The 12,275-nt window shown below is 41.9% G+C and overlaps 1 protein-coding gene across 3 annotated transcripts in view; it reads right to left on the bottom strand.

Annotated features, from left to right (window-relative positions):
- ANO2 (anoctamin 2) overlaps positions 1 to 12,275 on the bottom strand; it is a 178,070-nt gene that overhangs the window by 103,683 nt on the left and 62,112 nt on the right. For all 3 annotated transcript variants that reach the window (XR_009556199.1, XM_060254361.1, XM_060254362.1), the window contains exons 7-9: positions 11,537 to 11,588; positions 5,391 to 5,446; positions 3,637 to 3,678 (exon numbers count right to left, since the gene is read on the bottom strand). Coding sequence is in view for 2 of the 3 variants with exons in the window: in XM_060254361.1 (XP_060110344.1) it covers positions 3,637 to 3,678; positions 5,391 to 5,446; positions 11,537 to 11,588 (150 nt within the window). In the remaining variant the exon portion in view is untranslated. The remainder of the gene's footprint in view (positions 1 to 3,636; positions 3,679 to 5,390; positions 5,447 to 11,536; positions 11,589 to 12,275) is intronic.

The raw sequence follows: 12,275 nt of genomic DNA, 5'->3' as shown, positions 1-12,275 counted from the left end.
AGCACTTCCTGTAACTTCGGCGCAGATGGTGGGAAATCTGACCAGATGCTGCGGAGGGAACAGGATTGTGACTGCGAGGTGAGCTGTGTGCAAAAACGGTCGAATACAGCCTAGAGCAGGTGGAGGGCAGAACAGTGCTATGGAATAAGGGCCATGAGAGCAGGTGCAGGCAGTGATTCTTGGGATGAGAAGAAGTGTTTCACTACAGAAGGGTGTTCTCATCTGCAAAATGTTGTCAAGTGCCTTTGTGAGCAACATCAATTGTGCCAAGAGGAAAGAGAGAGAGCTTTTTAAAAAAAGGTTTCAAAAGGTTTGCCTCTTTGATGCACATTCCCAAGAGTCCCTTTAAAGCCTGTGGTTCTAAAAGTTACATCCTTGCAGGAATTTCGCAACAGGGAGATGCCTCTCAGCTTGGCCAATTCCTTTGCTCCTTGTGATCAGCCTTAGGGAAAGCGTGTGCACTATCTGATGCTTCTTTCTGGACGCACACAGAAGTATGTGTTTCACGGGGGCCTTTATCACAAGGAGAGAGCCTGAAGAGGGTTAATTAGGATTACCTTTTGCTTTATGAGCTGGCACATAAATCTTTATCAACAGACCTTCCTTATACGGAAATACAAGCCAGACGGTATGAGTCCACCTTTGTCTGGGGGGCCACACACTGCCGGTAAGGGAGTTGGAAGCTGCCTAGATACCCTTAAAGGGGACACCATCAAAAAAGGGGTGAGCAGGGTTAGAAAATAGGTTTTTAAAAATGTCTCCCTTCCCTTTAAATCTGATCAGGGCTTTTCAGGAAATTAAACACTGAAACTGTTCAGGTTCAGATAGAAAACAGATGATGTTATACATAGAAATCCTACAGTTGAGTCTTATGGCTGGGCAGAAGAAACATATGTGAGTAATCAATGCAGTATTTCTGGAAAGAACCTTTTATGTTTTTAATACTTAACACTTCATAACAGGACCTAAATGGGCAGGATAAAAAGAAGGGCAGCCCAAAATATAGGGTGAATATTTTTCCAGGCACTCTTAAAGTGGTGCTTTCCTCTTTTACCGTGTTATCCAGTGAGTCCTTGCAGATCAGCTGCTGTTTTTGCATTTCACCCTCCTGAAGAAAGTTGCAGCTGCCTTTGAGTTAAATGCATTCTGCATTTTGCATTGCAGATGATAAAAAGATGCTTCCTTCACTCTAGCCTTACCTATTCATCATGTACATTTTTAGCTATATGTTACCCATTAGTGGATTTTCAGCACCCCTTAGTGGTCAGATGTTGTGTTTGTCTAATTCTTTACAGGGGAACAATCCATCAGCTGAATTTAACAAGAGTGCGTTCACACCACTCCCATTCATTTCAGTGGTATCTTGTATAGGTGAGCTTCTGACAGGATTGGGTCCAAAGCATTTACATAGATATTTATTGCTTTACACATTTTATAGATGCATTTGCACATTTGGTTTTTAAACAGGAACCTGATGACCTTCTACTAGAACTATAGAAGACAGGTGAAAGATTGGGGGGCAGGGTTGTTGTTTATAGTTTGGTGTTTAGGGTTGCCAGTTCTGGGTTGGGAAATTCCTGGAGATCTGGGGGTAGAGCCTGTGAAGGGCTATGTGAGAAGAACACTCAGCATGGTATAAGGCTACAGTTTCCATCCTCCAAAGCAGCCATTTTCTCCAGAGGAACTGATCTCTATAGTCTGGAAAAGGAAAGGTCCCCTGTGCAAGCACCAGTCGTTTCCGACTCTGGGGTGATGTTGCTTTCACAACATTTTCACGGCAGACTTTTTTAACGGGGTGGTTTGCTATTGCCTTCCCCAGTCATCTACACTTTCCCCCCAGCAAGCTGGGTACTCATTTTACCGACCTCAAAAGGATGGAAGGCTGAGTCAACCCTGAGCCGGCTACCTGAAAACCCAGCTTCCAGTGGGGGTCGAACTCAGGTCATGAGCACAGCTTAGGACTGCAGTACTGCAACTTTACTGGGAGATCTCCAGGCCCCACCTTGGAGCTGGCAACCCTGTAGATTGACACATGCCTATGGTCCCTGACAATCCGACTTAAAAGGATCTCTAGTGGCCAGGTCAAGAGAAGGCATGGGAGAACACCTTTAAAGAATCCACAGTACACGGCAGCAGTTTCACGTGCTTTAGCAGTCCAGTTACAGAAGCCAGTTTTCCCTCAAAGTGGGCCAAAATGAGATAAGTCAGTGGATGATTAGGAAAAGGCAACATGTAAAACAGCAAGTATGTTAATAGATGTTTTATGAACATATAGATGTTTTATGAACATATAGGTGTACCTATATTTAGGAAATAAGGAGCCCCGTGGTGCACAGGGCAACACAGGCGCAATCAGACAGCTGTAGCGCACCATCCCGTTGCTTGGTTTGGTTTTTTCCCCCCATACATTTTTAGTATGTGCTCTGGGCAGTTTTTTGTTAAAAAAAAAAAAAGCTGGATGCAGTTCGGGGTGGCTTGGTGTGTTCACACTATCAGTCCACCTCACTTGTGGGCTGCCGCTTCCAGATGCTGAAGAGGTGACTGGCATGTGACTAGAAACTCTGCAACCACTTCAACAGTGATAGCTTTTTCAGCCACTCTGAGGACGCCAGAGGACAGGGTGAGTACTGATGGGTGGCAGATGTTTCTGTTTGGGAAGGTTTTTCATGTCAGTTTCTGAGGCGTCTCTGAGTCACCCCAAACCGCCCGTCTGTTATCAGCCAATTTGACTCCATTACATGTTCACATGGGAACTAAGACCTTTAGAAATCTCTCCATGGCTTTACACAACTCAGAAGTTGTGAGGGTGAATGGGGGCTTTAGGCTGCACAAGGAATGGGCACACAGAGCTTGAAGAAGGGGGAAATAAGTCCTAGTGCAGCCATTTCTCCTGGCAAAAACAGTATGGGAGGAAAGCCTCCTTTTCCCTCACAGTGCATGGAACTGTGCAGAGTGACTGAGAAGTATTTACAGGTTATGGACATGTGACAGAGGGCTGGTTAAGCATCCACAACCTGACTTGTGTCACATGAAACATGTATTTTGACCCTGAGTATAGAGGACAGTGTCTGATCCATGAATGCCTCCTGGAGACTTGCTTCCCTTTCTCTACCAAGCCTTATCTTGCTTTTGTGTCTTTGACATTATTACAGTTCAGATTGATTCAATGTTGAGTGTATTGGCAAAGAGAGACAGATTATTTTCTCAGTTCCGACTTCTCACATAAAGTTTATCAGCCATACTATTTCTGACACACGTTACCATTTACAGCAATGGTTTTGTTCCCTGATAGGTTCACTGACTTTTCCCTAAGGTTACAGTTCTGCATGCAGTAGTGCATCCCTTAATCTGATATGTACATGTACCTGACATAAGACTGCCAAAGTCTTCTGAGAACATGCTTGTAAGCATCAGTGAATTATATTCAGACAAATGCATGGAAAAAATAATGTGTACCACAATAAAAGCCTTCTCTAATGAGAAGTTCTGCACAAAATCTATAGAAATGAATGAGAATCATACAACTGTAGAAACATTTCAGACTGGATTGTATGTAATGCTCATGATAAATTTTCTTTCACTAACATCTCAACACATACAAAGCCAGGACTGAATTGGGAGTATAAAATATTTTACCTTTCTTTCATTCATCTCATCAATTTCACCATCATATTCACCCTGAAAATACAATGCCAAAGGTAAGAAACATTGCAAGAAGAATGGTGTGCGATCTTTAGTGAATGATATTTTTTTATGTTAAAGAAGAATTAATCAAACATTTTAAGCAAAATGTAGGTGATTCAAGCTGCTATTCGACTCACAGCTATTCTTTGCATGCAGTTCAGAGGAAACATCATTCCTCATGGCTTTTTTGGTATCGGATCTACTGGGCTGAATCTCCTGGAAGATTTCCGTAGTGAGAAGAGAGGTGATTTTTGTCAAATCCTCCCTTCCAATGCAAACCTCTGACTCATCCCATGCTTTTCCTGGGATGGGTTCCCTCATTCTCCAGGAACAGCATTGTGGGGTATTTCGGGTTGCAGCAGGAGGGAAAAGAAGGGAGAGTCATGTTCCTCATATTGAAATCCCTTCCATGGAAAATTTCTGATGGACCCAAGCCATTGTATTGATACTTGCGGTCTTTGTAAAGAGAGAAACTTAGTCTTATGTTTCCAATGGTCAACCCCTGATCTTTAAATCCAGATGTCACCATGAAGAAGAACATGTACATTAATTTCTTCGAATCCATTGCTTATTGCCCTTGTCTCTCTCTAATATTTCATCTCTCCTCACTGCCATACTTTTCAGAAGATCTGATGTTTGACTTTATGCTCTAAGGTATTAGGTAAGCTATTCTTATTATCTACATTCACACTAACCACATCTGCCTACTGAGGAGTAATCCCATGCTGAAGAGTTGGGCTGCTGGTCATGTGTGGGCCTTGTCAATAAGAAACAAAGCCCTAGAGTTAGACTGCTGGTCAACAGCAGCCATCAGTCAATGGGCCAGCCAAACACTCTCCACTTTCTGGTCAACCAGCCACCTATTTATTATCTGTCTGCAGTCAAATGTTGTCAAGTATTTCACCAAGGCAAGAAACTGCTTCTGAATCAAAAACAAGAATGTTGAGGCTCTATGAGGAAGACTCTGGCAACTGCTCACATGTGCCCTGCAGTAAAATCCTAAATAGAATTAAGTCAGTCATGTAAGAAGTGTGGAATTCTGCTTAAAATTGTACTGCAAAACTCTGGAGATAGGGTTGCACATGATCTGGCATAGACATTGCCAAAGAGTCATGGCTAGAATCTTCTAGAAGACAGATATTTTTTTCTCCTTGGCACAATTCTCAATGTACTTTTTCACTATTGCAGTTAATTAAAGCTTTAAATACTTGCTAATATGTAATATTGTCTGGCTAATGAAATCCCAGCATGGTGATTCACACCCCATACTCCACTCTCTTCACTGGCAAGCATAGTATCTGATTACCAGATAATGTGGGTTTAGAATGGAGAACTGTTATTCAGACTGTGCGTCACTGAGGACTGTTAATCTGATTTGCCTCTTCTCTGAAGACCATATCACATCCACCCATGGAACTATGTCCAAGATCATATCACATCAACCCATGGAACCATGTCCAAGATCATATCACATCTACCTATGGAACTATGTCCAAGATCATATCACATCCACCCATGGAACTATGTCCAAAATCATATCACATCCACCCATGGAACCATGTCCAGATGTGGCTCCTTCCATACTATTAGAGTTAAAACCAATAGGCAGCTTCTTAATAGTACATCTTCTTACATCCTGATGCATCTCTTATTCTAAAAAGCAACTAGCTTTTTATTTAAATATTATTTCAGGAAGGTATACCTACATCATGAAGGGGATAGGCAGTTTCGTAGACATTTTTTGCTATTAACGAGTTAATACCTGAAAAAAAACAAATAAAAGTTGTTCAGTGCCAATAATTTTTGAAAAACATGTACTATTTTACATTATTATAATTACATTATTATCTATGCTTGCTATTTATAATCACTTTTCTACCCGAAAAAAGCATTCGGAGTATTACAGAAGCTTCGGCTTAAGAATTAAAATGAAATTTCCAAACAATTCAAGTCTGAGAATTTTCCAGCTTTGACATTCTTATTGTTAATTTTCAAACGCATCCTTCTGGGTTCACAGTAGTTAAAGTTTTAAATGATCTAAAGTAGAGTACAACAGGATAGTTAACAGCCCTACAACAACAACAACAACAACAACAATAATAATAATAATAATAATAATAATCATCATCTTGTGGAAAATAATAATCTTGTGGCCTCTCTAAAAAGGTAAAAGAGAGATGCTCTGAAGATCCAATGCCCTGGTGCTCCTTGTGCCACTAAGGGGTCAGGTGCACACCATTTCCCAATCCCAGAGCCCCTTTGCAGCTACTGATATAACAGTGTTCAAGGCATAAGAAAACCAAAGTATCCAGTGCCTTTGCTACTGCAGCGTTCAAGTCATAAGAGACCCACCACGTCTACTTTGTAATGAAGATGGGATTCAAACCCCATCATACATTTGATAAAACCTTTGGTAGCACAGCAGGGAACAGAATCTATATTTTGGAACTGGACTTGAAATCTGTTTTACACTTATTGGACTTCTGCCAGGTCCAACCTGGAATTGAGCACAGGGAGGGGATGGATGGGTCACTTATTGTTTCAGCTCCAGCTTCTGAGATTTCATCCAAGAGTGCCCACACACTTTGAAGCATCTCTTTGTAAGTATAAATTCTAGAAATTTGTTTTAAAATAATGAAAACTGAGATTATTAAGAAGGTGGCTTCAGTTTCCAACACCACATTTTGCATATTTTCTGGGTCTCCTTAGAAGTGTGGTGTCCACACTAAGTCCCAAGTTCACACTAAGCCCTATCTTTCTGGACATTCTTCCATCCACAGAGGTGAGCTTCTTACAGGAGAAGCACATAAAAGAGGAACAGTTTGTCTATAAGAATTAAATGGAACTTTCATGTTCAGAGGCAACAGACTTCTAAATCACATGATCGCATGCAACAGATGAAGGCTGCCTCCATGTGCTGTTTGTGAGTGCTTGAGCTGACCAGTGTTGTAAACTAATGAATCACGGCATGTGATTGCTCATTCACGCATGCAATCCACTCTTTGATGTGGACATCAAGACCGATTTCGCACTAGGCTTGTTCCATGTGGAGAGCCCTTTTGCTCCCGGCACTTCTGTCCATTTTCGCACAAACTGCCCCAGAGCTGTATGTTGGCCCACTGCTTTTCCGCAGCAAGTGAGATCCTCTCAAAAGTGGTTTCTGCTTGCCATGGAAAAGCGGCACGCCAACTCGCAATTCCGGGACAGCTTGTGCGAAAACCAAGAGAAAGGGTTCTCCACCTGGAACAAGCCCTAGTGTGAAATTGGTCCAAATGATCAACTTGAAAATGTGAACTGACCAGGACTGACCAAGATCTATGAGCTCCTCATCACAACATTTAGATTCTTCATGCCACTCCTGCAAGCATAGGAAGTAACTGCATGGGAAAAATAGCACTTGCCATGCTTGAATCAGCAGGAGTTGTCTTTTCACAGGTCTTGATGTATTCAAATCATTGGGAGATATGGAGTAAATGGGACTGCCTCTGCTTTGGGACATGGCAACAGAAAAAAAGTCCCACGGATAGGAGACAGAAAAAAAGCAACAGCTCCGTGTAGAATACGCCTCTTATCAGTCTCTTATCTTCAAAAAAGCCACTCAAAATATTGGTTTGATATTTCAAATTTTATTTTTCAAAATAAGTCCAGATTTGCACAATGTAGGCACAAAATACTCCAATATATTCTTTCAGTATCAGCTTACAGGCACAACTGGTCTAAATTCTCCTGTTTCGCAACTGCTTTATCCAAGCCACATTTTCCAATACTTTGCTTATATTTCTCACACTTCTACGTCATTCTCATCAAGTTTCCTCCAACCTTCACTGTTAATTTTTCCAATTAAGCACTTATCATGGTGGAAAAATTAAGAGTGAAGGTTGGAGAAAACTTGATGAGAATGCCATAGAAGTGTGAGAAATATAAGCAAAGTATTGGAAAATGTGGCTTGGATAAAGCAGTTGCAAAACAGGAGAATTTAGACCGGTTGTGCCTGTAAGCTGATACTGAAAGAATATATTGGAGTATTTTGTGCCTACATTGTGCAAATCTGGACTTATTTTGAAAAATAAAATTTGAAATATCAAACCAATATTTTGAGTGGCTTTTTTGAAGATAAGAGACTGATAAGAGGCGTATTCTACACAGAGCTGTTGCTTTATTTGTCTGCTTTGGGACATAGCAGCAATCCCCCTCCAACAAAACAAGTCCAGACTGAAAAAAAAACTCAGAGTTTGTTCCTAATCACTAGTTCAGTTTTTAAAAACGAGCAGATGCTCTCCATCCAAATTAGCTCACATATCTGCCCAGTGCTGTATTCCACATGCGTTCCAGCTGAGCTTTGGATAACTTCTCAAATTAATTCTGGAACTGGAACATGCCTAGCTAGTTTTAAACTCCCCCCCCCCAACAGATTACCAATCCAAACAAGAACATATGCATGGTGATTGAAATATCATACGAAAAGAACTGCTGATATACTCACATCAGAAAAGATCCCTGTTTTCCTTAATAAATTAAATGAGAAAGGCCTTTTTTGCCATAGTCCTGACCTACGTATCTTTCTAATATTAGAGAACCATCTAACAACCTCTCCCTCCCAAACTCTTAACTGATTCCGGCAGAAATAATCTCAATCCATCAAAGGTGGGCAGTCCAACAGCAGTCCATGTGTTAGCTTTCTTAACCAGTATTACCTCTTTCTTGTATGAACCTATGTTCATTTTGTTCTTCCTCACCCTCTAGACTACATCAAATAGATGGAAGTACACTTCTAGAGGTTACAGAACCCTACAGCTGGGTATGTTCGGCATGTTGATGCCGCCTAACTACAAGGTGATGGATGATCACATTTAAGAGTCAAAAGCTCAGGCAACAGCACAGAACATTAGAGAATACCTCAAGATAAATTTCCAGCTGCTAATTTCAGTTCTCCAGCTGTAACCCTCTGATCATGGTGTGAAAGAAAAGACTTTAAAAAACACTCCTGTAGGCACTTCAGTAAAGATGAATGCTCAACTCTGTCAAAAGTTGCTGAGAAAGCCAACAGAATTAATCATGCAAATGGAGAATGTCCACCAGAACAGCTAAAGCCATCTCTATTCCCTCGCCAAGTATGAAGCCAGATTCAAACAGAGCAAGGGCACAGGAGTAATCCAGGAAGCCCTTGGAATGCTCTGCTACCACTCTTAATTTTTCTCTAAGAAAGAGGGTTGAGTTAAGACAACCTTTTTATAAAGACAGGGCTTCTTTAATATTTGTTCACTGCATTTATACCCTACTTTTCTCCACATCAGGGACTCAAGGTGGCTTACAACATTCTCCCCTTCTCCATTTTATCCTCACAACCACTTTGAGAGGTTGAGTGTGTGACTGACCCAAGATCACCCAGCAAGTTTCTGTGGTAGGATAGGGATTCAAACCTGGGTCTCCCAGAATCCAACACTAACCGCTATGCTGCATCATAACAGAGAACAAACCTTTAAAATACCCATCAAGTAGAAAGGCATTGGAAATCTTCATTAGAAGGTCTCTCACCTAGTACTTTTGAGATTTTACCTACCAGGAAAGGCAAGGTCTAAACCAGGGGTGGCCAAACTTATTTAATGTAAGAGCCACATAAGAATAAACATCAGATGTCTGAGAGCCATAAGACATGAACATCAGATGTTTGTGAGCCACAGGACAGGAAGGACAGAAGGCAAATAGATGGGGGAAGGGGAGAGAGGGATGGACAGAAAGCAACTTTGACTTTAAATGTGTTCTCCATTCCACTGGCTGGCTTGGAGAAGTAATGTAAAAGAGAAATGCCTTCTCCAAGCCAGCCAACAGGGTGGTGGGGGCTTTGAGAGCCACACAACATGTGTGAAAGAGCCATAAGTGGCTCCCAAGCCATGAGGTAGCCCTCACAATACCAGGACCCTGTTCAGAGGGTGAAAAGGGACACTGAGGAACAACCCCATCTGTTGCCTCAAGGAGTCTACTCCTCCAGGTCCTTTCCAAGGCTTTGAAAGAATTGTTTTCAAACCCTGCCAAGTTGTTTTGGAATCTAAGAAGAAATCTTTCCTGACACCATTAAACACCTTCCTTTCCTACTTTTGTTCTTTTGCCATCTTTCACATTCCCTCCTGTTCTTCTGAGTCTCTCCATCACCTCTACCCCAGACTACCTCTCCAACATCCTCTGAAGTGTGCTAAAGGCAATGGTTGGAAGGGGAGGTTGTGGTGGTGGCAGTGGGACTGGTCAGAGGAGCCAAGCTCCAGCTGCCTGCAGCAAAAACAAAAAAACCATGAAGTGCCCACCCACACCCACACCCAGAAGGCACCTATTCCCACAATGTTGGAGACCCATCTTAGTCTGTGACTTTTGTTCCTTCACCTCTATCATCCTATAATCCCCAACACTTCTTTTTTAGTAGCATCTTTTTTCCCAGGGGGTGGGGGTCTGTCCCAAGCCCTGAGTGGGGAATTGGCAGAAAACAGTGGAACTTTATATATGAGTACCCACACAAAGAAAGCACCAGCCTCCAGCTCTTTCTAATGACTGCTCATTGTCCCTGTTTAACCCTTATGCCTAAAATTGGTTTCAAGAATATTTGCATGGTACTATCGTGCAAGCAATCCTCCCCATCCAGGCAAGTCCAGCGAGGCCACACCCTTCTCCCAAGGGCAAAGGTGAGATTGCCAGCTGAGGTGCAGAGTCCCAAATGTTTCTGAAAAGCAACATGAATAAGCTCCTTACAGAGTTTTTAAGGGGTTTAAACTTTTCTTCAGAGAAGCTGCTTTTCCTTCTTTCAGACACTGATCCATTTGTCTCTTATAGAGTTTCACTTTTTGCTTTAGCAGCCAAGAAAATATGGGCTAGAGCAGTACCCAGGCCTGTAGCTACAGTGGGGCCCAGAGGGAGGCAGGCCACTCAATTCAACCCCGCCCCCTTCCATCTGTATGGCCCCTCCACTGGAGGGCCTCCAATCTGCCTCCTTTGCTCACTGCCACTCACCACTGCTCTGAACAAGTGCAGCATTGCTACTGCAGGGGCTTCAGATTGGCACTGGGGGGGTGGGAAGCCTACTTGCAGCTGTAAGGTTTACTGAGTTAGACGAATAAGGGAGGGGGGCCACAGCTTTACTTGAGAAGCAGAGAGAATATTTAAGGCCAAACCAGATGCCCCCCCCACCAAACAAAAAATGCTGCTGTGGGCCCCACCAAACCTGAAATTCTGGCTCCAGCCCGGGCTGTATCTGGAGAGAGTAATGTTTTTATTTGATCAGTACCTTTTGCTTAGATCATTTTAAAGCTGATATTCATAACTGTGTGTGCGCGCGTATGTGAGATTGCTTTATGTGTTCAGATTGCAACAGCCTTTGGCCACAGACGATAAACTTTACCTGTACCTGTAAACATGAATAAGCCCCATTTCACCCTCCTCCTTGAGTCTGGAGCTAAGAAGATGGAGCAATACTGACCATGTGTTATGCTTTGGCTCTCAGAGCACCTCCACGACTCAATCTCAGATGTGAGATTCCATCTCTCCCCTTAGCCAGGAGCGGGGTCAAGGTCACAGATTTCAGTGAGCTATGAAGACCAGCCAAGATGTGTGGACCTTTGACCACATACACAAGCACACAAGATACCACTGATTTCATCCCAGCAGCCCCGTAAAGCACATCTCACAACTTTAACTACTGATTATCCAGATGTTTGGGATTGGTCCCAGGCTATTTGGACAGAGCAGGATGCACTGTGAATGCAATTTTATATGCTTGCCAGATGCATAATTTAAATTAATTCTTCAAACGTATTCACAAAAAAGCAGCTTCAAACATAATGTGTTTTGAAAATGCACAAATCCTTACCCATACTGTTTTTGGCTTTTGTACTATATGTACGCTTCAAAATTTCATGTACCTATAATTGAAAAAGCAATATAACAAAAACTTAGCTATATGGATTAGACATTCTAACATAAGTTACAAATCAATAGCTACATAAAGAAGATAGTCTAGTATAATTTTTTAATTATAAAAAGGTCTCTTTATACAGTATTACTGATCTCCCCATATAATACACATTTTCCCCAGAAATACCCGGGCTGCTTCTAAACAGAGATAATTCTGCATCTAGCTCTCACTGTAGCTCTTATTACTGAAACGGAACATCCACACAGAAGTTTCATCCTCCCTTTCCTTGCTTCAGCTCTCCATGGCTGTCAGTTCTACCCCTGTCACTAGAGAGCTTTTTTCACGCTTATTATTTTAGTCAGTAATAGCTGTAATGCTTTAGTTATATACCACTATAATAATAATAATCTACTGCAACAATCTACTAGTTTCCATCTTCCATTTAAAAAAGTCTCCTTTGGTTGTGGTGTTATGAGGAGAAATGTGCCACCAGAAACTTTTCCCTGAAAACTCCACCAGGAAAAGCACAAAAGACTTACTTTTAAAAATAAACTGCAAACTAGTGCATTGCTGAAATAGATCTTCCTAACATCATAACAATATAGTGATATAGTACTAACTTTTTTTAAAGCCTGAAGAAAGCCCTGGTGGATAGCCCTAGAACAAATGTGCCAATTTGGGCAGAACCCCTTCA

This window comes from Heteronotia binoei, chromosome 14 (assembly GCF_032191835.1).
Source record: "Heteronotia binoei isolate CCM8104 ecotype False Entrance Well chromosome 14, APGP_CSIRO_Hbin_v1, whole genome shotgun sequence".
NCBI lineage: Eukaryota > Metazoa > Chordata > Lepidosauria > Squamata > Gekkonidae > Heteronotia > Heteronotia binoei.
This window is presented reverse-complemented; position numbering and strand designations above follow the sequence as displayed.